The sequence below is a fragment of the Phlebotomus papatasi genome, chromosome 1 (genome assembly GCF_024763615.1).
Source record: "Phlebotomus papatasi isolate M1 chromosome 1, Ppap_2.1, whole genome shotgun sequence".
Taxonomy (NCBI): Eukaryota; Metazoa; Arthropoda; class Insecta; order Diptera; family Psychodidae; genus Phlebotomus; species Phlebotomus papatasi.
In genome coordinates, this window is record NC_077222.1 from 69,273,988 (window position 1) to 69,301,498 (window position 27,511).

At 32.1% G+C, this 27,511-nt stretch overlaps 2 protein-coding genes across 6 annotated transcripts in view; one reads left to right on the plus strand and one right to left on the minus strand.

The window, feature by feature from the left end:
• The window catches only part of LOC129798844 (E3 ubiquitin-protein ligase RNF19B-like), an 80,255-nt gene that overhangs the window by 36,732 nt on the left and 16,012 nt on the right, over positions 1 to 27,511 (plus strand). For all 4 annotated transcript variants that reach the window (XM_055842252.1, XM_055842278.1, XM_055842270.1 and 1 more), the window contains exons 4-7: positions 2,083 to 2,353; positions 7,771 to 8,260; positions 8,515 to 8,651; positions 8,804 to 8,901. In XM_055842252.1, the coding sequence (XP_055698227.1) occupies positions 2,083 to 2,353; positions 7,771 to 8,260; positions 8,515 to 8,651; positions 8,804 to 8,901 (996 nt within the window). The remainder of the gene's footprint in view (positions 1 to 2,082; positions 2,354 to 7,770; positions 8,261 to 8,514; positions 8,652 to 8,803; positions 8,902 to 27,511) is intronic.
• On the minus strand, positions 13,157 to 25,520 carry LOC129799072 (uncharacterized oxidoreductase dhs-27-like). 2 transcript variants are annotated; one of them, XM_055842693.1, is made up of 7 exons: positions 22,446 to 25,520; positions 16,949 to 17,078; positions 15,353 to 15,559; positions 15,036 to 15,236; positions 14,531 to 14,958; positions 14,246 to 14,425; positions 13,157 to 14,174 (listed from the first exon to the last, which is right to left on the minus strand). In XM_055842693.1, the coding sequence occupies exons 2-7, from the start codon at positions 17,060 to 17,062 to the stop codon at positions 14,030 to 14,032; spliced, it is 1,275 nt and encodes a 424-aa protein (XP_055698668.1). In that variant the 5' UTR covers positions 17,063 to 17,078; positions 22,446 to 25,520; the 3' UTR covers positions 13,157 to 14,029. The 2 variants fall into 2 exon arrangements, with proteins under 2 accessions (XP_055698668.1, XP_055698677.1); XM_055842702.1 differs by having other exon boundaries at positions 22,351 to 25,520.

Sequence of the window (27,511 nt, forward strand, 5' to 3'; positions counted from 1 at the left end):
GCCAAAATCCCGAACGCCAAAATCTCGAAAGCCAAAACCCCGAATTTTCAAAATCCTGAAAGAGATGAAATTATATGGAGGAAAATGTTTAGAATAATTTCCTAAGGCACAGAAAATTTCCCTTTTTCTCCAGCAAGCGCGGGTATAATCGTGGGAGTAGCTGTGACACTTTTAAGAATTCGGGATTTTGGCTTTCGGGATTTTGGCGTTCGGGATTTTGACCGGTTGTCATGAGTTCCAAACAGATATTCTTCTCTCTCTATTTCTATATACGTCTCTTCCTTTCATTTCACTTCTTTTTATATGAAATGTGTAAGTGAGAGTGCAAAAGAGAATGCTCTTCAATAGGTTAGACAAAGATACCAATATAATTTATCTAATAAGAGATTTTAATGCACTTTATTTTCAATAAATTATTATGAATAAACGAATTAAGATAGAAAATTCAAACTAAAAAAAAGTGAAAGAATATTAAATGTACTCACTTTTAGGCATAGTAATTGGCATATAAAATGTTCTATCTAAATGGGAGAATTATTAGAAGATGGAAAAAACACAGAAAAATGCACAATTTTGGGTGCACTTTTTCAAAAAATCTTTAAAAAATACACTTTATTTTCATCGTAGGCTCTTGATATGTTCACAAGAGTTATAGAGGATGAAATTACGCGTCATTTTAGCTTTATGTGATTAGCACCGGATAAATAGGACAGGAGATATAAATTTTTGAATTTTAGAAAATAGCAAAAAATTAAAAATACATATTCAGAAAAATCCAGACGTGACCCAGACAAACGGATTTCAGATTTGAGATCCCTAAATGACCCTATAACAAGTTTTTGCACTCTCGTCAGAAACACCCACAAAAACATAAATTTTGTCACACAGTGAAACCGATTCTTGTGGATGATTACAAACTATAAGGATGTTAAAATGTAAGATATTTTTTGTAGGACCTCAATTAATTACTGAGCTTAGATATTTTAAACCCATTCAGTCAAGGTACCAGAAATACTTGATATAGAATTTTCATATTTAGGGATTAGTTTCCTATAGATTAATAGAAAGAAGAGAAAAATTTTTTATCTATTGTGGGGGCGCGGGGATTCGCCCTCAAACACCCGTCTTAACGGTCACTGAATTTAAATTCTGTGCATTAATTCAATACAAACTCTATTGCTTTTAGATAGAGTAACTATCCAAGAAAACAAATTGGCAATCAGAATTCAAATCAGGAAAGAGGACGAAGGCCAATTTTACCAAATTCGATGGGATGTCGAATTTTCCGTCCACCATTTTGAGCAAAAATTTTGCATGACTTTCCGCGAAGCAAGAGAACAATAACAAAATATATTTTCATCTCTGTCGGACTATTTTTCCCAAGGAATTGAAAAACTGAAGTTACTAAAAGTCCATTCCCGACAGCAATTCGAATAAAAATTGCCCAGGAATAAATTATCTAAAATCACTCAATTTGCGTATGATGTATAATACTATGGTAAGGAATAGGTTAATTAATAAATGGTGAAATTGGCTTGCAGCATTGCTGCGGTCGGGAAAGAGTTAAGTTCCAGGACAGTGAAAAGTTGAAAAGAAATCGATTATATGCTCTCTCTCTTTGTGTTAGAGCAGTAAAACTAGATGAAAGTACTCAGTTTTAAAATATATTGCGAAGTCACATTTATTTAGAGACAGAAAAAGAATAGTTATTACGAAGCTTGGGATCGTGTTTATTTTTTGATTTTTTCGAAATTATTTTTTTTATCAATCGTAATTTATGCCATCATCTTACTGAATTAATTAAGAATGATATTGTTATTTTAAATCATAATAAATAGTTATAATCCATTTGTAGAAAATACTATTCAAAAATATTCTGTGCCCCTTCAATTGCAAAAGTGCAATGCAATTTGCGTGATTTCAAATTAATGTGACGCACAGTATACTCTGTAGAATTGCACTTCCGTCTAAATTGGTATTGAATATTATGCATAAAATTTCATTTTACCAGAGATGATATCGATTCAATTAACATCATATAATAAAATCATATCCTTTTGGCCTTTTCTTTCTATCTCTCAGAGTCATGGTGATATATCATCGTCAAATGTGAATGCAAGTATAACACCACCACCGCCAAAATGCACTAGTTTATCATCTTCCGAACAACGAGACTCAGACGGAGGTGGGGCAATGGCTAAAATGGGGGCTACGTCTGAGGAATGTCTTCTATGCTACAACCATACATCGCGTGATGATTTCTATTCACTTCTCACATGCAACCACACCACGTGCCGTGGTTGCCTCGAGAATTATCTGATAATTGAGATTACAGAATCCCGAACTGATATAGGTGAGTATTATTGGATTGTGAGGAAGAGTAGAGTGGCCAAACATGGGAATACCGTTTTCTTTGCAAATTAACTCCATGTTTTTCTATTTTGTTGAAAAATGCTCCAGGAATTTGCTGTTTTGTAAAACAAATACAATTGCTCTTGAAATTAATTTTATTAGGTCAATTCAACTGTTTCTACGATCTTTTTGCTTAGTAAAATCAAATCACTAAAGTTCTTTTTTTTATTAACTCGGAATTATCTTCACGATTTTCTTTTGAAATTTGTTCAATATATTTATGTCTGTTTAATTAGATAATTATATTGTGCGAAGGACAGTAATATCTACAATATTTTCTTTTGTGCAGAAAAAATATATCGCCTTGCTATTGACTCTCAATTAATTGTTGGTAATAAAATACTTGAGAATCTGCATTTTATGAGTTGTTTTTAAACGTAATACTTTGTATTGTTTACAATTTCCGATATATTTTATGACTAATTCCATTTTGAGACAGAATACTCAATTAAGTAAATGGTAATTAACTTTTTATACTCTACTGGAGAATAAGTTTGGTTTCTGAAGACGGAAATTGTGCACAGTAGTTCAATTGATACGTTCGTACGAATTTCAGTTGCAATTTTAAATAAATTAGAACAGTCTGTGGATTTAAATAAGAACAGAATATGTTTTAGAATCTTGCCTCGAAAAAGAATGATTAAAAAATTAATCAATAAGGACTTATGCCTTAGACACATTTACGACTTCAGTCGAGAGACGGCTTACCGTAATTGTAATCAAAATATTCATATAACTAAATTTTCATCAGTTTCCGACTAATCCAGCTCATTGTTTAAGCCTAGAAACGGATTAGTTTGTGGGAAATTAATGCGAATTCAGTCAAATCATTATTTGGATATAATTACGTTAAGTCGCCTCTCCGGAGGCACATATCCAGACATTTCCGGAATTCACATTCCAGAAATGTTAATTTTACCCTTAAAAAGGAGTAAAATTAACATTAAAAAATTTTGATATATTTTTACACCTAAAAAAGTGTTAAAGTTATGAGGAAAAAAAGTTAATCGCACCCTCTTCTCAGTGACAGAAATACAGGACGGTTCTTAATAGTATTTTTCTCATATTAAGAATTTTCCAAAATGATCAAAATGTTCCAAATTATTAAAAATTACACCTAAATTCTCTATTCATAAATTAATTTCTCTTTAAATTGTAATTACGATTTAAAACAATTTACTTTTTTTATCAAAATTATCTTGATATTGAAATATAGTTATCTAGGGAAATTAATATAAACTCTTTTATTTACAGTCTAAATGCTAACTATATAGATACTAATGATCGTTATTTAGAGCACAGTTTTTGTTATTTCAGAAAATTCATATAAAAGTTTTGCATGAATGTTAAATTGCTTAGAGAAATGATATTTAATGCTAATATACTGTCGATTATATTTTCATAATCAATGTACAATGTTTGAGTTGTGTTGAATTTAATTCAAGATTATTCAATTGCAAAAATTTTCTATTGACGGTAAAATTTGCAAAACTTATTAAATTCAATTAAAAAAAATAAATAACTAAAGAATATTTAATCAGAAAACAGTGTGAAGTTTAGAGAAAAGATTAGAGAAATCACTTTCTCATGTAAACTTTCGATGTCTAATATTTAGTAGATTATATAAATTTTAAAGTGTTGTTTTTTTTGGGAAAATGGCAAATTGGATATTTATTACTCTCATAATTATTTATACAGAAAAAAATAATTAAATTGAGAGAACTCAATTGTTAAATAGACAAAAGTCAAAAATAAATTCAAATTTCAACTCCAGCCCTTTCATAATCTTTATTGGAAAAATATAACTGATTTTTTCACATTTTTTTATTTAGTAAAATTTTAAGTAATTTACACTAAAGCATTATTTTCATAATAAAACATTTATTCTTAATAAAAGAGATGGCAAAACATTCCAGCTTTGCGAAATGCCCAAACTCACGATATAGATCTCCCATTGAATTAGTTTTTCGCATGATCTTTTCGTACTTACTGGTCTACTAGCGATAAAATTGATTCATAAATCACAAAAGTGACTAATTTCATTTAAGTGACTAATTAATCATTTGAAATCCGGTGGGAACCGATAAACTTGATTTAAAAAAAATTGCATAATTGAGGGGTGGTGAGGTCCTCCAACTCGTGAACACTAAGGGAAAGCATTCTACCTTCGAATGTTCATGCCTTTGAATAATGTGAATTTATTTTATTTTTCCTTAAGCCTTTAAGGACGATTGGAACACCGGGGTCCCATAAAGAAAATAATTTTTCCTGACTACCTAAGGTTACTATTTTCTTATGCCCGTACATAATTGTAAAGTAGAAGGTTGAAAGAATCTAGAATATTTTTTGCAAGTCTAGCTATTTGCTAGGGTAAGTGTGCCAAATTTCGGCATAGTTGCATGCAAGCGTCGAAGTCTTAAGTTTGAAATGTAATATTTTAAATTCAAATTGATTTTTTTTTATTCTTTCTTCTGAAAGAGTGTTGCTTGGAACCTTGTAAAGAGTTTACCGTTTTGATTTACTCTAAAATCATTCTTAATACATTTTAAAATGAATAAAAATATAGACATAGCTTTGGTGCCCTATTTCGGCCACCTTCATCCTCATCCTTGCCCTTCGGGAATTCTTCCAATATCTTTTTCACGTCATCTCGTTTGTTGAAGCTACATTTTTGTTATTCTTTTGCATTGTATAATCTCTAGAGTACGTAAAATCTAAAAGTTCATGGAAATTCTAGGAACAAAAAAGGTGGCCGAAATTGCAAGCTGGCCGGAATTTGGCACACTTACCCTATGTAGTAAATATTTAAACTAAAAAATGGCGAATTTTTAAATTCTCAAATTCATAATTGATTTTATTTATTTTTTATACTTCCAAGTTTTTTTTAATTTCTCATTAAAGCGAAAAATATTATTCATTGGTATTGTCAGAAAAATTACTTAAACTTTTGGGCTATTTTTGTCCCTATCGTTCATAGAAGCACAAAATACACCGAATCAAACTCTGTTGGACTTTCCAAGGTTAGATGTAGGACTTATCATTGATTATGTTTCTCAGTTTAATTTTTATTGTTGATTTTTAGTCCGTAAAAAGTGTCTCGTCGTTAAGGGGTTAAGAGACTACACATAATTATCACGTAATTATCAATATTTGATGATAAGCTAATTAACATTTAATAGAAATGTGTAAGTCTCTTAGGAAAAATAGAAGAAAATTCACATTGTACGAAGGCATGAACGTTCGAAGGGAGAGTACTTTTCCCTAAGGGCCTTGACAGACTTTAGGATTAGCCGAAAGATAGCTTAGCGTAATTATATTCGAAATAATGGTTAAAGTGCATTTCCGTCATTTTCCATTTCCACTAAGTCGCCTCTCGGCTTAAGTCGTAAGTGTGTCTAGGACATAAGTCTCTTAGGAAAAATAGAAGAAAATTCACATTGTTCGAAGGCATGAGCAATAGAAGGCAGAGTACTTTCCCCTATGCTCTTCTCCATGAATTAAATCTCACAAGAATTTTATTAATATTAGTAAATTATGCGAAGGTACTTTTGAGGAATTTACGAGTTTCCATGCCTTTTTCACAAATAATACGCAAAGAAAAAAATCATTTTCTGGTTAATTTTGCCACGGCTCCCCTATTAAATATAGCAAGCCGTTCCTCATAGGGGGAAGTGGGGCACCTTTGAAATGGGGTAACTTTGAAATCAATTTTTTTTCGCTTATTTTTAAGTGGAACTGAACGCTAGTTATTTGTGGAGCTCAGAGCTCCACATTTAAGAAAATGATAAAATGACTTTAATTCTACAATTAGTGATAAATTAATGATCCTATTCCTTAAATTTTAAGATATTAGAAGCAATTTTCAAAAAACAGTCTCAAACTGTAATACTGCTCCTTAATAGCTTTATGGAAAGCTGTTCCTAAAATATGTTCAATTTCCTGACCACTCTGTACTTATTGGAAGTATTCACTGACAGTTCCTCAAAACATAACATTTCTTTGTTTCATTTTTTTTTGACAGAGGTTCAGATGCATTAGAGTTACCATACGTAACACACCGCAAGAATTGACCGCAAAATGATTTTCACCTGCATATTTTACACATAGAACATTATTTCAAAAAAAACTTCTAAAAAGTAATTTAAAAATTTCTTTCGTTGCTCAAACGGACTTGTTAAGTTTATTAGACAATGTTCTAACTGTAAGTGTGTTATCACACTTGCCCATTAAAATTTTAATATGATTCACATTAATTGTCGCTGGTGAGAGTCCAAATGTGTAATTTGTGTGTTTGAATCATTTTATATTCAAAATTTGATCTATTTTTTGATAAAAAGGTAGACTTGGCCCGCAAAATTTGATATAAATTGATTTATAGCATTACTGCGAAAAATTAATGCGATTTTCTCTTTAATTTTTTAATGTGAAAAATATTTATGCTTTAGGTAAATTTAAGCTTATTTTTGCAGGCCAAGTCCACTTCTTTATCAATAAATAGAAAAGCCTCAAATATTTAGTGACTCAAAGACACAAATAACATATTTGGACGCTCACAAGTGACAATTAATGTGAATCACATTAAAATTTTAATGTGCAAGTGTGATAACGCCGTAAGACTGCTCAAAATCGATTTTACTTATAAAATAACACACACAAAATGTCTTTCAAATGTACCCTGAACCATTTCAAAGTTACCCCACACTGGGTACATTTGAAAGGAATGTCGTGATATTTTAATTTTCCATTTTAAGAAATATCAGAAGTTTTTTACGCCCAAAAGATAAATATGTTATGAATCACAATTAGTAAGAAACTTTATTTGTGATATAATTGATTTCAGTAAATATATCTATAACACAGGAAAAAAGTCCAAAGTCGGAACTTCATTCTCATTTCAAAGGGGCCCCACTTCCGCCTATTGACATATTGTACGGTCATTCTTGGAATGACTATGAGACCAATCGGAAGATGGTGACTAAACCACAGCATCGCAATAGCTGTGATTATTTCAGAATTACAACTAGAACACTTACTTATGCGTAACATATGACCCAATTGTCCTTATTGGGGTGACGAAAAATGAGCAAGAAGATAATAAAATCCAATTGAATTTATCGCTATTTAGGACACAAATTGCCATATTGTGAGTGTTTGTTAACTTATGAAAAGCATCAATAAGGTCGAGTAAAACTCAAACCTTAAGTATTCGCCAGCAGGAATTTTTCCTGTAAGCCCAGAGGAAAATAGTTTTGGGGAATACTCTCTCTCTCTCTCTCTCTAAATAGGTGCTCCTCATGTAAAGCTCTATGAAGCATGAATCATGCAAAGTAGTTGTATTAATCGAATATCTCTATTTAGCCTGCCCTCTTTGCCTGGAGGCCATGCATCCGAGTGATATCCAGAAGTTACTGCAGAATCACCCGTCCATCATGAGCAAGTATGAAGATTTTATGGTGCGACGCGTCCTACTGGCTGATCCGGATTCACGTTGGTGTCCGGCACCGGATTGTGGCTTTGCTGTAATTGCCACAGGATGTGCATCGTGTCCACGCATAAAGTGTGAACGTCCTGGCTGTGATGTGAATTTTTGCTATCATTGCAAAGCCGAATGGCATCCGGATCAGACATGCGATGCTGCAAGGGCGTCTCGACATAGTCCTACAAGAGCGCCATCGGGGAGCATTAGTCAAGACTCACAGCATCGCGACGACATTAAACCGTGTCCACGGTGTCAGGTGCTAATTGTGAAGATGGATGATGGTTCATGCAATCACATGGTTTGTGCCGTATGTGGTTCTGAATTTTGCTGGTTGTGCATGAAATTAATTACTGATCTACACTATTTAAGGTAATTTCTGTTGTTGTTTTATTTCTGTCTATATCAATCTTATATTTTCTCAAAGTTGTCTCATTTTATAGATTTTGAGGTTGCAATGAAAATGAAGAAAAAAAATATAAGAGTGAAAGGAATTTGACGAATGTTTCAAGTGGCTGGTGCACTTGATAATTTTATAAATGGATGAACTCGTTTTGTCCGAGTATTTCTCTTCTAATCATGTATCAACTTATATTTCTCTATCTCTCTGTCTCTCTCCTTGTCAGTCCATCCGGTTGCACATTCTGGGGTAAGAAACCATGGTCACGCAAAAAGAAACTCCTATGGCAATTGGGAACTCTAGTCGGAGCACCAGTTGGTATTGCACTTGTAGCTGGAATTGCGGTACCAGCCATGATAATAGGTCTGTTTACATATTTCATATAACACAAATTCACCTAAATGCTATGCAAATGTTGACTGTGCTGATTTGTATTTTTTTTCTTTCTTTCTTTCCTCTCGCCCACTTGTGCATTTCTTCGTGATGCTCCAACGACCTTTGTGAATTGAATACAGGAATTCCTGTCTGGGTGGGACGCAAAATTCATACACGCTACAAAGTTGCCGGGAAGCACAAGAGGAATTGTGCTGTACTGGGAGCCGTTGCTGCATCCGTAAGTTCAATACTTATTAATTAATTATTTTTTCTTCGTATTTTGATCGGATTTATCAATGAATAATCACTTTTTGGGAAGTAAAGTAACACTTTTTCATCAGTTAAAAAACGAAGTAGTCTTTTACCCATTCCAAGTATTAAGATTATTCGTGACTTCTTAATAATTATACCAATTGTACCGTTGCAAATAATACCTTTTCATTATTAGGCATCAACAGAATTTGCGTTTGAATTATCTGTTTATCAAATTTTATTTTTCTAAAAAAAAATACTTAAGTATTGACCAAATAAATAGGGGAAGGTTTTGCACCTTCGTAATGTTGCAGCTTCGTAAAAGTTGATTTTTATCCAAGTAACTAATTGAATTTCATTCATGGACATATAATCTAAAAGCTAGTCCTACATCTCACATTTCCTGACTAACTTGGAAGCCTATGCCTTTTTTCCTGGGTCCAAAAGGCAAAAATAAAAAATGGGCCTAGAATCATAATTCTAATGTGTAATATTTTATGCATTTTTGCACAATGCAAGTGTCTTTTCGAAAAAACAACTGTTCCAAGTTATAGAGGGTTTATTAGGGTTAATATTTACCGTGAAAATCTTTTGCTTGAAGCGGGCTGTTTTTGTGGGTGGAGGAAAATTCATAAAAATTATCACCCTTGCAGCTCTGGAAAATTGAATTTTGCAGCTTCGTAAAAACATCTGTCAAAATTATTGGCCACTGAATTTGTGAATTCCTCACTATTTTGGGTCACGCTGTGCACGCCGCTCGGGATATTTGACTCATCAGAGATTCCACTAAATAAATTCACAAGAAAATTGGGATATTAAACAATTTTCACTAAAATCTCGAAGGAAAACACGCATTTCCCCATCAAAATTTTGCTAATTTACTGACCAAAAATGTTTTTCCCTGCTTTTAACTCGAAAATACTTATTTAAAAAAAAAAAACAACAATTATGAATTAAAAACTCACATCTTTATGGAAATGTTTTAAAACTGAAAATTGAATATTTCGCATCACCCCAAAATAAAATTTTCTTTCTCAAAGCAAAGCGTCCCAGGCTTTGCAAAAAGCTCAAACTCGTAACTTAGATGCTCAACTTCAAAAATGCTTTCGTATCATTTACCGTGTATCAGTTCTCAAACGATTTAACTGATTCATAAATCACTCAAGAGATTGACCAAAATAGTTTTAAGTGCAATAAAATCGATTTTTGGGTAAAAATTTCTTGTCCATAACCGGTTCACAACCTATTTGGACCGATTTATAAACCGATGAGTTCATTATCGGTTCATAACCGATTAAAATTTGCTCAAGCTTGTCAGTAATTCCAAGACCTTTCCAACAAGCTCAAACATGATACCATTCGATTGAGAAATGCGGTCTCTAGAACATTTTAAATCTTTGACCTTCAAAAACCATTACATCAAAAGTATTTTCGTAGGGTAAATTAAGCTAATTCAAAACCTGCTCCAAATGGAAATTTTTCGCTACTCCAAATGGAAACGTCACTGTTTTCATGATAAATACAGTACTAAATTGGTATATTTATATATTTTCTATACCTCAGTTTCATTATTTAGTTAATTTTGCTCCAAATAAAGCGAAAATCCATTCATATTCACAAATTTTAATTTGTTAATTTCTCGGAAAAATTAAAAGTGTACCTTTTCACCATCGAATTTTTCATCGATCGACCATGTTTTCCAAAGAAAACCACAATTATTATGTGACTGTTGTTTATTCGTTTTGTTTAACATTTATATATGATATTTTTGTCTAAATGTAGTTATATTAAGTACTAATCTTTATTGTTAACGGTACGTGATGTTTGCAAATGAAATAATTACCTATTTCGTGAACAAAAAAGGGTTTTTTCTTAAGTGTTTGCAAATGCTTCAATAGGAAACCCCGGTAATATGATTTTTTGGAGAGATTTTCTTATTGTTTTTGTTGGGAAAGGAGAAAAGACCAGGAATAAGAACAAATCCTGCACTCAGGAGCAACTGAACAAGGTTTTGGAAGCCTTTCGTCGCGGTTTCACTTACACTGTTTGTCTCCAATTAGAAACTTTCCCTTGTCTCCATTTGGATTATTTTGCTACCAATAGAAGTATTTTAGTATTTTTTTCAAATGCATTTTTAAACTGAATAAATAATTATTTTTTACCATTTTTTTGTATCATGAGATTCTTTGACAAATATTTTAACAGAATCTTAACAGTTGTTATTAAATATTGCAACCGAATAATCAAAAAATTCACGGAAATTAAAAAATAACACATTTTGAAAAGATGGACAAAATTTTGGAAAGTTGGACAAAAACTTTTGGAAAGTTGGACATAGTAATATTAATGACAAAATATCATACAGAATATGTAGAAAATCAAATGTTGAGGGTTTTCTCTGTATACTTGCACATTTTATGGTTATGCTAACCCCTTCTTTATGTCCGGGTAACAGTTAAGGAACGCTAATTACCAAGAACTTCCTGGACGTCCAACCAAAAAGAGCTTCTGTAAATTTCACAGACGCCTCGCGCTGTCCAGCAGTTATAGTTTTAAAGCGGATGCATTTTTTACCACATTTCAATTCCCCATCCGCCCAAATTCTTTTCCACTTGCTTTGGGAGTTCTGTAGAGGCTCCTATTTGTCTTTTTTCAGGTGTTTTTGCGATATTTACTATCCATTCTGTCAGAAAAATTGGTCTTCGGAATCTGGAAATTTTTGCAGCCTTTTCCTGGAGATTTTCTCATTATCAACTGCTAACTGATGTTGCAATTATTTCTCCGGATACTTAAGGATCTTTGTCGTCCTTGTTAACATAATTTCACTGCACAAAACCACCAAATTCATTCACAAAATCAACTTGTCCAAGATTTCATAAAACTTGTTTTGAATGCAATGCAATACGAAATTAAATCACCTTTCTATCCTTTTTAAATGTAATATTTCACAAATATTTTTTATTCACCTTTTAAATGGATGTATGTTCCTCGATTGTCACTGCAGACTTAACAATATTTCACAAATTATGCCGAAAAATCAATCAAAACACTTTGATATTTTCCTAGTAACTTCCATAAGAAACAGAGAGAATGACAACTACTGTGTTAAGGTTATGAATATCACACATGCAATACATTTTTTAAATTCTTCTTGCAAGTCACCCTTTGATTGTTTTATAACGATTTTTGCATTTTTAACTTCTGAAATAATCATAAAATTAAGTTTAATAATCTTTTTATCGAAAATTTAAATATTTAATTGATTTATTATCAAATTTTTAAGAAGGTGTCTCACATTCCACACTGCTTTGTCCAACTTTCCAGACTGTCTCGCTTTAGGCAAATGACCCTATGGATAGATGAAACGAATCTTTCTTGTTCTTACTCATAAAAAAAAACTTCAGTTCAGAGCTTTAGCCCAGTTCCCGAACATTTCATCAAATTGTACTGTGCAACAAAATAATCCTTCTTATCTTAGCAAAGTCCTAAATAAGAAAATAAAACTTTAAATATCTCAAATCTGAAATCCATTCGTTGCGGTCACGTCTAGTTTTTTTTTTTAATAATTTCCAAAATTCAAAAATTTCTTCCTTTATAATTTTCCATTTTTAATTATCTCGGATTAATATACGTCTATTATCTAATCTTCTACTACTTTTCTAAAAACGCCAAGCACCCAGTTTAAAAATAAATAAATAAAAGACTTTGAAAATGTGTATAAAATGCAGATTTTAGAATGTACAGGACGACTCAGTCTTCGAACACCTCAATTTTTTCTCTGTGGTCCTAATGGAATTATCCCATGGCTCTTTTCAAGAATTTTGATGCATCATAATAGCTATCAAAACATGATATTATGTAACGGGTCAAATTCATTAAAAACATATTAAAAAGAAAGAATTGTTCAAAGCTTGAGTCGTTCTAACATAGGGCACTTTCCCCTACTTACTATAAGAAGTACAAACTTTCCTAAATATTCCGCTTTTTATCGGTATATTTTAACTTGATAAACTTGTTTTGGAAAGGATCAGTCCAGTAATCTCTATAGTGTTAAAATGTAGGGCAACGGTTTTACCAGAAGACTAGCATTAGCTCTAGTAATCTCAACCGATAAAATTTTGTAGTGGAAATAACCAAAACAACATAAGATTATGGGATAAACTCTCTAAATTTCTTTTAGTCTTTGTTATTTTAAAATTGGAAATGAACAAAGAAAATTGAAAAGAGAAACTCGGATATTATCTAGGAAACTCTCTTTTTTATTGTTTTGTTTTCTGAGATGAAATATTGCGATTATATAAAGATATTTATTTATTTTTCTGTTGATTTTTGTTTTTAAACTGCATCTTTTAAGCTCTGCCACAAATTATGAGAGGCATCTTTTGCAATTTCACAATAAACTTCAGCATGATCCCAAAATAAATCTCTATTAATCGAAGAATCACCCTACATTTTTTTCCTCTCAATCAACTATCACGTTTTTTTTTTATTTAGTTTATTGCGAATATATTCTATGTTTTTTTGTATAGAGTATGAGAAGATTGATTTTAGTTGAAAGAAAAATTTTGAATTATTACATTATTCTGTGGGTGAATCATCTCTATTTTGTTATTTTCTAAAGCCTAATTATTATGTTTTTGTTTTTTTTCTTGTTTTTTTGTTTGTTTAGATACAATTTACGAATTGCTATTACATTTATAATTGATTATTAAATTTTACTTTGTTTTTTTTTTAAGGTTATTCTCATAAAATATTTGTTCTCTATATATCTTTTGCTCCATTAAATTCCCATATAATTCTTTTCTTTTCTTGTTTTACATCCAAAATAAAATGATTATACAGTTTTGAGATGAAGCACAAAAAAGACACATTTATACAAAAAAAAAGAAGAAGTATTCTTGAAAGGGAGCAAGAAACTACTTAATTAAAGAATTCATTTGTGTTTGGAGCTTGTTGTAGGTTTAATTTTTTAAAGTTTTCTCTTTTTGATTTGCACATTAATAAACTAAGTTTTTTTTTGTTGTTAAATACGGCAAAGAAGTTGTTGACTGGATAGACTGGGTATATATACTTTTTTTTGTGCTTTTTGCTATGCGGAAGATTATATTATTCATTTAAATGAGTTCAGCATCTAAAGTTAAAATGCCTTCGGCATAGAAATCCTGAAGTACATCCAAGAGACGTTGCTCAGCCTCAACATTGCCAATTGCTACGTCCACTGATCCCACACAGAGCAATAGAGCCAAAAGTTGAGATTTCCTGAAAGAGCCAAAATGAAAGATTGCAATTAGAAATTAGTTTTTTGGAATTAAAATTTGTTAGAGACTTACTTGTAGTCTCTCTGCAATTTTTCTCTGTCATATTGCAAATCAGTTTCCAGATCAATTGAGAATTTTGCGCAATTTATCTTCATGGTGTTGTAGTACAAGTCCAAAAGTTTCGACGTATACTCGCGTCGTATGTGGGACGGAAGGGATGAAATGAGCAAGAGCGCAATATCATTTGTTGGCCTGAAGAAATGAGGATATAAATTAATTAGAAAGGAGTGTCCTATAGGGAAATTAAATGTATTTTGTGTGTATAATGTAATATTAATATTTGATATTTTCATTTACCGACTGTATGTAACCATTTGCCAATCGAGTATAACACAATTGTCTTCACTTTCTGGTTGAATGGATTCCCTAAATAGGAGATTGTTGCACCAAAAGTCTGTGTGAGTGATTAAGCCCATTGGTTCTAGGGGCTGAAGAAGATTTGCAATGAGTGATCGGGTATTGGGACGTATATCCGTTAAGGCTTGCAGTTCCTTTTGGTGACCCGGTTGACGCTCCAAAAAGCGTGTTAGTTGAGGTAAACCCTGCTCAACAAGCTGCTGGTAACTATCAGTAGCGCGGGCGGTTTGAAAGAGGAACGGATACTTCTCATTCAGATCTATTTTGTGCTTTGTCTTCAGCCCCAATGATAAGGCATGAACAGCTGCAATAGCTCTAATTGCACTTTCAGCCTCATCAAGTGTTAATCCTTTTATAAAATGAGCTGACTGTTGAGAGATTGAAAATTTTACATTATTCTATCTATTGTGTTCTACTATCTTGAAATTTTTCCATCGGTGTTTACCTTGTAGCCAAAAGGTCTCATATCTTGTAAAACTAGTATACTCTCCGGTGGTTCAGGACTATTCTCTTCATGTTGATGCTCAGTTGTATGAAGACTTCCAGCCACATAATGGGTATGGAGACACTTTGGTACGGATATTCTCAATGGTGTTTCACCAGATGCCAAATTATTCTTCTGGAATTCCAGCAAATCAGGCAAAATCTGACCACAAAAAGAAAAGTAGAACAAGAACAAATTGTTATTTCAAGAGTTATTGAACTTTGTGTTCTTATTTTTTCTCTATAAGAAAAAGAAAAAATGAACATTAAATATTTTACTTTGGTGTAGAACTTAATTTCACGCAAATCAAATTGTGCTTCTGTCACAAAGTATCGACTGAATGGATCATGAGGCAGTAATTTGATGATTATTTCCAAACGGGCCCCATCTACTGTCTCATTTTCAATGTCATAATCCACCGATACCGCCAGTATGTCACTCAAATTGCTAACACCATCGTGTGATCCGGGCTTCACAGAAAAGTCCTGGGGGAAAAAATCACAAGCGCAAATTACGGGAAATGCTGAAGAAAATGAGATTGATAGGTTGTTTCACTTTCATTGGCTTTCAATTGACTATAATAGGAGAATATAGGCAAATGGGATACAATATAATGGTGCTATTACATTGGAAATAAAAAGGTAAAAAAGGTGTGATTATGAAAGAATCACACCTAAATGTTTGGAGACGTTTTAGATCAGGATAATTCCCTCAAATCAAAATTGACGTCCCTTTCTTTCTCAAACATCTTGCAATACGCCTAACCCTATCTTCCAAACTCAAATTCCTCAAATTGGATTTGTAATGACATTCACAAGAAGAATAAGAAGAAGAGTGTGAAAGAATGGGATAGATATATGCAAAACATTTGAGAAAGAAAGGGATCAATTTTGATTTCATGAAATTTTCCTGATTTAACCCTTTAACGACGAGGCACTTTTTACGAACTGAAAATCAACAATAAAAATTAAACTGAGAAACATAATCAATGATAAGTCTTACATCTAACCTTGGAAAGTCCAACAGAGTCTGATTCGGTATATTTTGTGCTTCTATGAACGATAGGGACAAAAATAGCCCAAAAGTTTAAGTAATTTTTCTGACAATACCAATGAATAATATTTTTCGCTTTAATGAAAAATATTACGTATGAGTATTGTGGTTTTTATTACCAAAAGGGTTTTGCTTAAAAAAAAGTAGAAGTATAAAAAATAAATAAAAACAATTATGAATTTGAGAATTTAAAAATTCGCCATTTTTGAGCTTAAATATTTACTACATAGCAAATAGCTAGAGACTTGCAAAAAATATTCTAGATTCCTTCAACCTTCTACTTTACAATTATGAACAGACATAAGAAAAAAATAACTTTTGGTAGTCAGGAAAAATTATTTTCTTTATGGGACACCGGTGTTCCAATCGTCCTTAAAGGGTTAAAAGATGTGCTGAAGCCATCAAAATTTAAATAAAAATATCAGACCAATTTTATAAAGTAATAAATATGAGATCCATTATTTATTTAATTTTAAGTCTGAAATGGCTGGGAGTTTAAAGTCCACTAATTTTAGAGAACCTGATGAATTTAGTGCACTAATTAAAAATTCAATGTCAAAATTTTCTTTAAAAATGCGGCAATCTGGCCATTTACACTCATTTGACGTTCAGCATACTGACAGTGACGTCATGATCTGCAGCTTAAATGGTTAGAGATAGCGACCTGGGGTATTTACCCCCTTCAAATTGTCTCTGGACTATTTAATTTGATTACAAAGTTAAAAGTGTCTGATTTAAACTTATTTAGAGTTATTTATTCAATGTAATAGCTCCATTACTTTTTCTTTTCTCCACATTTTCTGCCAATTTTCACCACTTACGGTTATTTTGATGTTGGACGCTGTTCTATGGTGTTCCTTGATTATGTCAATCAGCCAATCCTCATTTACTGGCCAACTGTCAGAACTGGTAGAATCTTCCTCAGTGTCTGACATTGTACTGATCTTTTGACTATATGTAGCGCGTGTTGGTAGAGTGAGAAATAGATAGTAAAAGAGAAATAAATCTTAATGATTTCTTCAATTTGATTGCAATTCTTATGGTGGTTTCACGGTAGTTTTTCAAAGAATGTATGTTCCACTTTGTGAGAATGGAAGTAGTGAACTGAAGATGGGTGGCTCAAAATGATGGCAATTTAAGCATTTATGGGGAAGAGTATGATGTGGAAGTGAGATAGAGGTTTGGTATATGTGTAATGAATGAAGGTGAATATATAGAAACAACAGAGTAAAATCCCCCTTTTTTGGCTAACACAACAGAACAATTTAGTTAGAATATAGGAGAGAGTAGAGAAAAAAAATTGTATGTATATTTGGGGTTCTCTTCCACAATATGACGACATCGTGGACGTCCCATGATGACGACGACGCTTCCAGTATGTAGATGGGTGTGGAGTGTCTCTCATCGTGTTTGTTCCACTCTTATGGTTAAGCAGCGGCAATATTGTTGTTATTACAATATAATTTTATATGTTGTGGACACATAAAAATAGAAGATCAAATCGACCGTAGATTAATTCTTCTTTTATTCGCGTTACAGATGAACAAACTCAAATAATTTGATGTCTATCAGGCATCTTTTTTTTAATGTATTTAGTTTAAAAGTCACCCTCTTTGTAGGAAATACAAGAAAAGTAATTTAGCTGTGTTTTGTAACAATTGATGCAAAATTAATTGGAAAGATATTGAAAATTGCGGGAAATCTGCTATTGAAGATTAATAATTTTAGATATATTTGTCTCTTATTTTTATAATGCAACAATTCTCATTTTTAATAATGTGAATTACTCGAGATTTCCTTGAATGATTTCAAAGGCTATTCACTGAATAGAAAGGGACAAATCAAATTACTTTAAGTAAAAATCACTACAATGAACAGAAAAACTTGAACAGTGAAGAAGAAAAGTGTAACAAGTTGATTGAAAAATCAATCAATTATGCTATTACTCGTCCCATGAACCTTCAAGCAGAGAAAGAATAAGCAATAGAAGTAGCTTTAAAGAGAGAAATTATTGCAATTATTTTTTATTCCTTTTTTATTGTTGTTGGAACGTAATGTTCATTGAAAATAAATTGAGTGAAATTTATGTAAATACAAGAAAAGTTTATGAGTAAAATATGAATGGAAATTCTTGGAAATACCACTTGGTAAAATTTTGGTTTTATGGCAAAACATTATAATATCTTTTATATTCTTACATATTTAACAAAACTTTAAATTAGTTTTAATTATTTAATTATTACATTTAAATTATCACCTATTAGTCGAATCGCATTCTCTGATTGGCTAGAGCTTGAAAGCTTTCAAAACATCAGCCAATCAGAAAACCCGAAAGGTCTAAAATATATTTTGGAATCAAATATTCAATTAAATATCAATAAGGCTTGATTTTGAAATATTCTTGCTAAGCTCAGTTGCATCACGCTGTTAGTTAGTCAAGAAGTTAAATTTAACAAGCAAAGAATAAGAATAGAGTACACTCTTTGAAAAGTTTAGTCCCAACTACCTCATATACAGTTATGGAAACTATAAAATATAGTAAGCATAGACCCATCCATATATTTAGCTAGGGTAACTAAATTAGATTAGTAACGGGTACTATAACATTTTAGTTCTAATAACTAAATAAATGTGGTTGATACCCATCTTATTGGCTGTAATAACTATATCATATTAGTTGTGGTTACTATATAGCTCGAAAAAGCTTCAAAAAATAAGTAAAAAACCACTCTTTACTATTGAAAAAGTTGTCAGAACTAATATAGGCCCATTTATTTGCATTAGTTGTGAGAACTAAAAGGAATTAGGGACCAATATTAGTTAACACAAGCAAATATAATCATATAAAACCATTATGAAATAATTGCCGCAATTTATCCACATAAATATTGCCTTATGTTCTCACTACTAATAAATTTATTATGAGTAAAATGTTTTAAGATCACAAGAACTATTTTAAATAGATTTGATAATAATCACCCGATCAACTAATTTTCATTAGTAATGATGTCTAAACTTTTCTAAGAGTATTATTATTTTTTGTAGTATAAATAGTAGGTATAAAAAGTTATGAAATTATCCTGGCAATTATGGTTATGCGAAAATTTATTTTCCTTACAATAATCTTGAATTCTAAGGAGCAACATACAATTACTTTTGCTTTGTAATTTTTGTTTCTGTTCCATTTAGAGTTTCTACTGACTTATGTCCTACACACAGCGACTTTTGTTTTGTACACATGTTTTCCAAACTGTCTATAAAAGCTTCTACTTAGGAGAATTTTTAATCAAAAATTTCTATTTTGAATTTGAATGAGATCGTCTACAGTGTTGTAGGTGAAAACGTCAAAATCCTGTCTAAATATGAATTTTTTTGATCAAAATTGTTCTCAAATCCCAATGTGTAGAGGCGGTAGAGGCCTTAAAAAAGAGCGAGATGGCTAGATTTTGATTTCATGCACTCTCACTAAAATGTCAAAAATAGTTTTTTTGACACTATTTAGTGAGAATGAGTAAAATCTAAATCTAGTCATCTTGCTGACTCTTATGCCCAACGCACAATAACTTCTGTTTGTGATCATGTTTTTAAAGTTGCCTATATGAGTGAGCGAGATGACTAGATCGAGATTTCATTCACTTTCATTGAAATGTCAAAAACATGTTTACAAAACAAAAGTTATTGTGCGCTGGGCATTATAGGTACTTTCGAAAACATGTTTACAACAAAATTTATTGTGCGTCTTTCTCACTCAAATGTCAAACACTTGTTTACAAACTAAATTTGACACTTGTTTGGCATATAGTTGACAGAACAAAATTTATTATGTGCTGCTTATAATGACCAACGCACAATAGATTTTGTTTTGTAAACATGTTTTTGAAACTGCCTATAAAAGTGAGCGAGATGACTAGATATAGATCTCTTTTACTCTGATTGAAATATCAAAAACATGCTTACAAATTAAAAATTACTGTGCACTGGTCACTATTGTGTCCAATGCACAATAACTTTTGTTTTTTGAAATAACATGTTTTTTTGAAATATCAGTGAGAATATACAAGATCTAGAGTCAGATCTAGTCATCTGGCTCACTCTCATAGACAGTTCCAGAAACATGTGTACAAAACAAAATTTATTGTGTGCCAGATGTATAATGCCCAACGCACAATAACTTTTGTTTTGTAAACATGTTTTTGACATTTCAATTAGAGTGAGTGAGATCTAGATCTAGTCATCTTGCTCATTCTCATGGAAAATTTTGAAAACATGTTTACAAACAAAAGTTATTGTGCCTTGGGCATAACTGATCATTTAAAATTTTTCATTCTCGATTATATTTGGCTTCACCTTACTAAAAACAATTAGTTTTTTTTCATTAACTGCCTTGTACTTTTAACTGTTTGATAGTACAAACCAAGTTTTTGCAAACCAAAAAAAAGGGTTCGCTCTTAATTTCCAAATTTAAATGTATGTTTGAGAAACAATTAAAATGTTTGTCAATAAACTGAAAGGAGAAAACATAAAATTAATTTCCGTGTGGTTGGTTGAATTTGAGAGTCAATTAGACGTGTATGATAAAAGGGATAGAATTTCATGTGGAAAATGTGAGTAATTAGTGAGAATCTCTCCTAATGTGTTTTCTCAGTTGTAAAACATACATTCTTGCATCTACCGTTGCAATAAGTTATGATCTTTTAAATGTAATTTTTAAATATTTATTGTAAATATTGCAACAATTTGCCCTCATATAATATGTGTAAATTTGTTGTGATTAATGAGATCGCACTTGGTGAAAATTACATCTCTCTCTCTAAGCTGCTGTTGATGTGAAAAGAGAGAGAGGGGTTGATAAGGGGGGAAGGATTGGAGTTGGGTTAATGAGGGAAAAATGAAATATGAAAAGCTGTCTTATCAGATTTTGATTAAATCCACACTTCTCATTTCATGTATTTATTTTCGTTTGGATTAATGAAGTATTTCTACTAAACCATATATACTCGCTTGATATATGATTCTTTCTATAAATGATGATGGTTATTTTCATAAAATCAGATAAATTTGAGCTTTTCTATATTTTCGCTAATTGAATATAAGGTCTGAAGATTAAGTTGTTTAATCTCTTCTATTGAAAATTTTATAATTTTCTATTTGTTTGTCACAAGAGAAAAAATTGCGTGCAAAAATTCATCTGTGTTTAGTGAGCTTTTTTTCTGCAAACTCCGCTGAATATCAAGGTGATTAAACTAGATACAGATGTTATTGTTTTCATTTCTTGGAAAATTTCAATTGAGAAATAATAAATTGTTGCACATGTTGTCTTGCAGTGCAAAACGATTTAACCTTATCCTTGATAGACGTTTTGTTTCATTTAGACTTTGTGGACTTTTTTTTTCTTGAAAACTGCAAGAAGGGGAAAAATATTTAGTTTGTACGTTGTGGAAATGCCTTGATGGGAAATAGCGTTAATTGACGATAGAAATGTGGGTGAAGAGTTTCTATTTCCTGCCTTTAAATTACTGAATGGTTGATATTTCATTGATGGCACAATTGAATGACACAAATACATGGTTTTACTTTAGCTTACAATTTATTGCTTTTAATTTAATTTTTTTTACTGGATTTTTTGTGCACTGTTTGCTTCACTACACAAATGATACATTTTATATACATTTTATTGGAGGAAGGAAGGCGAATGGCCTAAAATGTTGTCTCTCAGCACATAAGAACTATCTCGTTTCAAAGACTAGCATATAATGTCTGGCAGTTTTTTCCCAATGAATCAAGTTGTTAGTTGGGGGTGGAAATTGTGGATGAAGATGTCTGGTGGTTTTTCAGTCGAAATATATACATAAATATGTACACATAGCTTTCCAAAAGGTATATTGTGTATGGAAGCAAGAGATGTAGAGAGAATTACGATAAAATGAAAATCCAACTACTTTAATACTTGTCTAGTCTAGACAATATCAATGTCTGTCGCATTTGTCCTTTTCACTATAATTTTCCCTGACTAACTTTATTATATATGATATTTGTCACAGAAAATATCGTTGAATTTTCCATTCATTTGGTGCAAAATTCCCTTGAAATGGAGAAACATTACAAATGATAATCCTGTTGTGTTTGTGGGTGATACGAAAAGGAAGCACTTGAACAATTTTGAAATGGATAGAAAACTTGGTACAATATGCGTATCACTGTTCTTCCTACTGTAATATTTTACCACTTCCTTGCTCTGACAAATTAATATGTGTTGTTCATGCTGGGTTGTTCTCTCTGGTGGAAAACTATACATATCTTTTGTACCCTGAAACTCACTTTTTGTCTACTTGTTTCCGGGCAATAGTGATGTGAAAATATGTCTTTTTGTCTTTTGCTCCAGCGTCTACCTCCCTTTAATTTTCCGTTTTTTTTTTACTTCTCCACACCCAGAAAAAAAACTTTGTAATTTTCTTCTGTACAAAGTTCAATTCCACCCCTTTTTTATGGATCTCTATCTTGTGCGTGTTTATTCCTTTAAGGATAATGGGAGAAAATTGTGGAAAAATCCTAAAACAATTTTTCTCTGCACCTCATTCTAATAATTTTCTTTTCAACAAATTTATCGTAGAACTACACAGAACTTTTTTTTAATATATAAATTATAACTTGAAAACACAAATTTTTACACACGGAGGGACTTTTTTTAGTGTGAAAATTTTGTCCAGATAAGGTGTCTGTGATTCACTGTGAATGATTCCTTTTATTCTGGCGTGTGGCAATATATTCACTAAAGAGATTTCAGAGCATCAGAACACGCCAGCAACGATCCGATGACTGGCTTTCAGAGGTATTTCTGTGCAGAAGAAGTTGAGAGATAGAGCCAAAGAGACTTATGAGAGAAATTTTCCATTAAAAGAGAGAAAGTGTGTATGAGGTAGAGGGAAAGAGAGAGAGAGAGAGAAATTTCTAGTGTAAGTGGAAAATGATTTTTCCATCTTTCTCTACCATTTTCACTCAGGGTGTGTGTGGTGTCCATATCGCACTTTGGATAATACAGTGGCATATGGGGCATATGTCACTTCGTAACGCAATTTAATAGGATTAACATTAAGTCCTATAAAAACGATTTAGAAACGGAACATCTTAACCCTTTAAGGACGATTGGATCATCAGTGACCCAAAAAGGAAAATTTTCCTGCAGTCCTCTAAAGTTGTGTATTGCTCTAAAACACGGGGGTGACATTAGCTCTGAAAAATGAGACCAGTTTTAGTGTAAACTTTTTTCCTGATTTCGTACAAATTTTACAAGATATCTCCAAAATTACGTAGGTTGCCAATTTAGGGTTTTCGGTTGCCTATTCTATATTAAATTGCCTTTTATTTTGTATTTGTATTATTTTCTAATTCACTCTACAATGCCCGAAAACTGCCAATAAACTCAAAAGTTTTTTCGGCACAATAGAAACATATGGGAAACATAGGAAATGTCATGGCCCTGCTCTAAAAAGTCAGAAAAAGTGATTTTCCTGACCCCCGATTTTCGACCCCCTCGTCCTTAGTGTGTTATCACACTTTCACATTAAAATCTTAATGTGATTCACATTAATTGTCGCTGGTGAGAGTCCAAATGTGTAATTTGTTTGTTTGAATCATTTTATATTCAAAATTTGATCTATTTGTTGATAAAAAGGTAAACTTGGCCCGCAAAATTTGATATAAATTGATTTATAGCATTAATGCGAAAAATTAATGCAATTTTCTCTTTAATTTTTTAATGCGACAAATATTTATGCTTTAGGTAAATTTAAACTTATTTTTGCAGGCCAAGTTTACTTGTTTATCAATAAATAGAAAAACCCCAAATATTAAGTGACTCAAAGACACAAATAACATATTTGGATGCTCACAAGCGACAATGCAAAGGACAAGGGTTAATGCATTTTTTATGCTCCTTTTTTTATTATATTGTTGAGATTTTTACTAATTTTGAAAGGTATCCACACTAATGCGTGTTTTAAAAAGGCACAATAGATTAACTGTTCTGGTATAAGTAAGGTAGGAACATGGAGCTCTTTATGAACAAAATTAGTCAATTTTGGCTCTAGAGCCTCCAGAGTAATTATGAGACGCTAATCCTAATCCTCGTTTTTCCCGAGCTTCCGGTTCAGATTCCAAACCTTCTTAAGTTATCAAATCTTGTCATTTAACGCTTTGTCACAGAGTCCTGTGTTTCTCAGGGATTGTGATTTGGGACACTGCAGTTTAATATCTGAGTATTTTAAATCAATTCTGGAAAATTTGAAATACTAGATTGTTTTCTTTGACAGATTTTTTTCAATTTCACTAAGAAATCTCCTAAAAAAAACAGAGTTATAAAGTTGCTAGAGGGAGTATGGTTAAATTCGGTCAAAAAGTCTGCACAAACGAGATTTATGATAATCAATTGGTTTAGGTAACATTGCTATAAGACATGTAAGGTGCAACTTTTGTTTAGGAACCAAAGTTCTACATCTACACCATGAGGGAAAAATTCTAGAGTAGAAAAATTAGACTTGAAAGAAAATTGATCTCTTCTAAGAAATGTGCGTATTCATTACTGCTCTTATTCAAACCTATAAGGGATATATTATATTATATTGCAACCATTACAACATAATATAACAAAACCTAAAATTATAAAAACAATTTTTCAAAAGGAAAAAGACCTTTTACAAAGATTTCCAGAGTCTATTGCCCTGGGTTCCAGCAATCTTTTAATGTTATAATGGGACACTGGGACACCACCAAACATAGGGTAACACCGAATACTGATTTTTGACAATAAACTGCTTGGAATTTGACGACCATTTTGTCAGTGGAGAAGGATCCCTATAATGTCTATGCATTCATAAAGGTCTCGTTCTCTGAAGTCTAATATCTAATTAAAAAATCACAGCGTTCAGTGCTACCCCATTAACTTTTATTTCTGGCAGACGATTAACCAGTGTCCATTTAAATACCTCTCCTTTCTTTAAATACCCAAAAACATGATTTCGGTACCGGTATTTTTAAAGCGTGAACGTGAACCACCACATTTAACTAAAAAGGAAAGCTTGAATATTGAGCCGAAAGCCTTGGGAAAAATCTGAATTTTCAAACTTCCCTTGTTTTTTTTCCGGCTTCTACCATTTTTCCATTAGCTAGCTATTGAAAAATGTTTGAGAACGATGAAAACCAATTCTAATTACCTCCACACTCCACACTCTGCGATGGCTTACCGCAATACTCATACTCATAATCATTATTATTTGTAATAGTACTGTTATACTTGCTCGCTGTCAATCGTCCTCACCATGTTTAGAAGCCCCTGGTCCTATAAAGAAGATTAAGTTATCAGAAAAATGGGCAATTGTCAAAGCAGACCTTTTATGATTATAGCGTAATTTATTTCTCCCATTTGTTTCTAAACTAAACCAATAGCATGGCAAATATTTCATAAGAGCTTTTACCACTCTGCCAAACTACATTACAAAATCAAAAGGAAACTAAAACCTTCTATTGGGACCTTCCTTTAAGGCCGAGACACTTTTCACTGACCGAAAATCAACGACAAAAATGAAACTAATAAACAAAATCTATTAAACATGTAACTCCAAATTTGAAAAATCCAACAGAGGCAGATTCGATGATTTTTTTGCTTGTATGTATGATTGGAACCTAAGCCCATAAACCTTAGGGCCCAAATAGACTCAGGCTGATCCTCAAGAATATTTAACGTGTAAAATTTGGTAAAGATTTATCCTGTCCTACACTGTCACACAATGAGGCCTTAAGCGGTCTTCAGACTAGAGGTTTAGCCCAATTTCCGAAGGTCTCAAAATCATAAATAGCGAGTAATTTTAATGCTTTTGATAGCCCTATAGATCACATCACAAATAATCCATTCCTAAGTTAAATTCTTCCTAAAAATCGTGATTGATAAGAAATTACAGCAGTTAAGCCATATGGCTAAATCTTAGGTCTAAAGCCCGTATTAAGATCATCGATTAGAGGTCCTTTGTACAAAGTTTCTTTACCTAATTCTTTGCCGCCAAATTTTATAGGCTAAATATTTTAGAGGATAAGCCTGAGTCTATATTTAGGCTCTTAGGAAGCTTTCCTAAAAATACCAATGAAAAATAATTTTTGTTCTTGGTAAAAACATTATGAATAGTTATTGTAAATAGTTTTTATTGCCGAGATGTTTTTTTTTTTTTTTAAATGGAACAAGAAATATTATGCTTAACTTTACTGAAGATTATAAATCCCAAGAAATTAATGGTGCCACTTTATTTATACAAGAGCGATATATCTCTTCTTTCTCTTGAATATATTCTCATGATTGAGAGAGGGTCGGTTTCTCCTCGTCTATGTGAATTAGTTTATTTTTTCAACGGCATAATTTTCAATTCCAAGGATTATGGGGATCTTAATGGGCAGGAAGGAGTTTATGGTTTAATTTTGTCTGTGTGTTCTGTTTCAAAAATCAATCTAACCGTATCAGTTTATCCATCGCCTTAGAACTTTCTCCAATGAACTTTCACTACCACCTTAAACTCTTTTTTTTCTATAGAAGCTTTCGATAATGAGAGATATATTATATTTGCTTGTGTATAGTATAAAACAATAGATGATCCTGTTGGGGATATCCCTGGCATCCAATATTTACCCTATTATTACATGAAAATCCTCTTGTATATGCCTCTTGTGGGGACATTTGAGGGGTGCACAACATCAACAAGAGTTGAAAATTGCGGGAGGGTGAAAAGGTGGATGTACCCGCGAGAGATATAGAGAGTGAATGTCTCGTGAAAATACTATATAGCATTACCAATGTCTGCGCATGAGTGGGAAGAAGAGAGAAGAGGTAAAAAGAGTAGCAGAAACTAGGAGGATATATTTTTTCTTCCTTTGCCATTTAAGACCATATTATATGGATATATGGACAACTTTCGCTATGTAATTCAAGATGTGTTTCCCATATATATGTATAGCGTAGTATAGCCATGCAAAATCGATTTCATCATCGTGTCATCTCGATCTTGAGTATATCGTCACTTTTCTAATTTGTTCTCCCAAAATTGGCTCATCACAATCTAAATCAACTCATGTTTCTGAGTCAGTGTGGTTACAGAATTTTATTGCTCGAACTCTATATATGTTACCCTATGCATTTCGAGATCCAGATGCTAACGGTGAGACATAGTGTCCGGAAGTATTCTAGAGATCCCGCCCAAAAGTTTGTTGTGCAATGTAATCATTAAAATGAATATAATTTTCTTCACACTGCATCATGCCTTTTTGAGATATTACTATAACTATCTCTAAAACAAACTCTAGCGATACTTCATTGAACCTTTATTGCTTTCTATTCAATTTTTTTC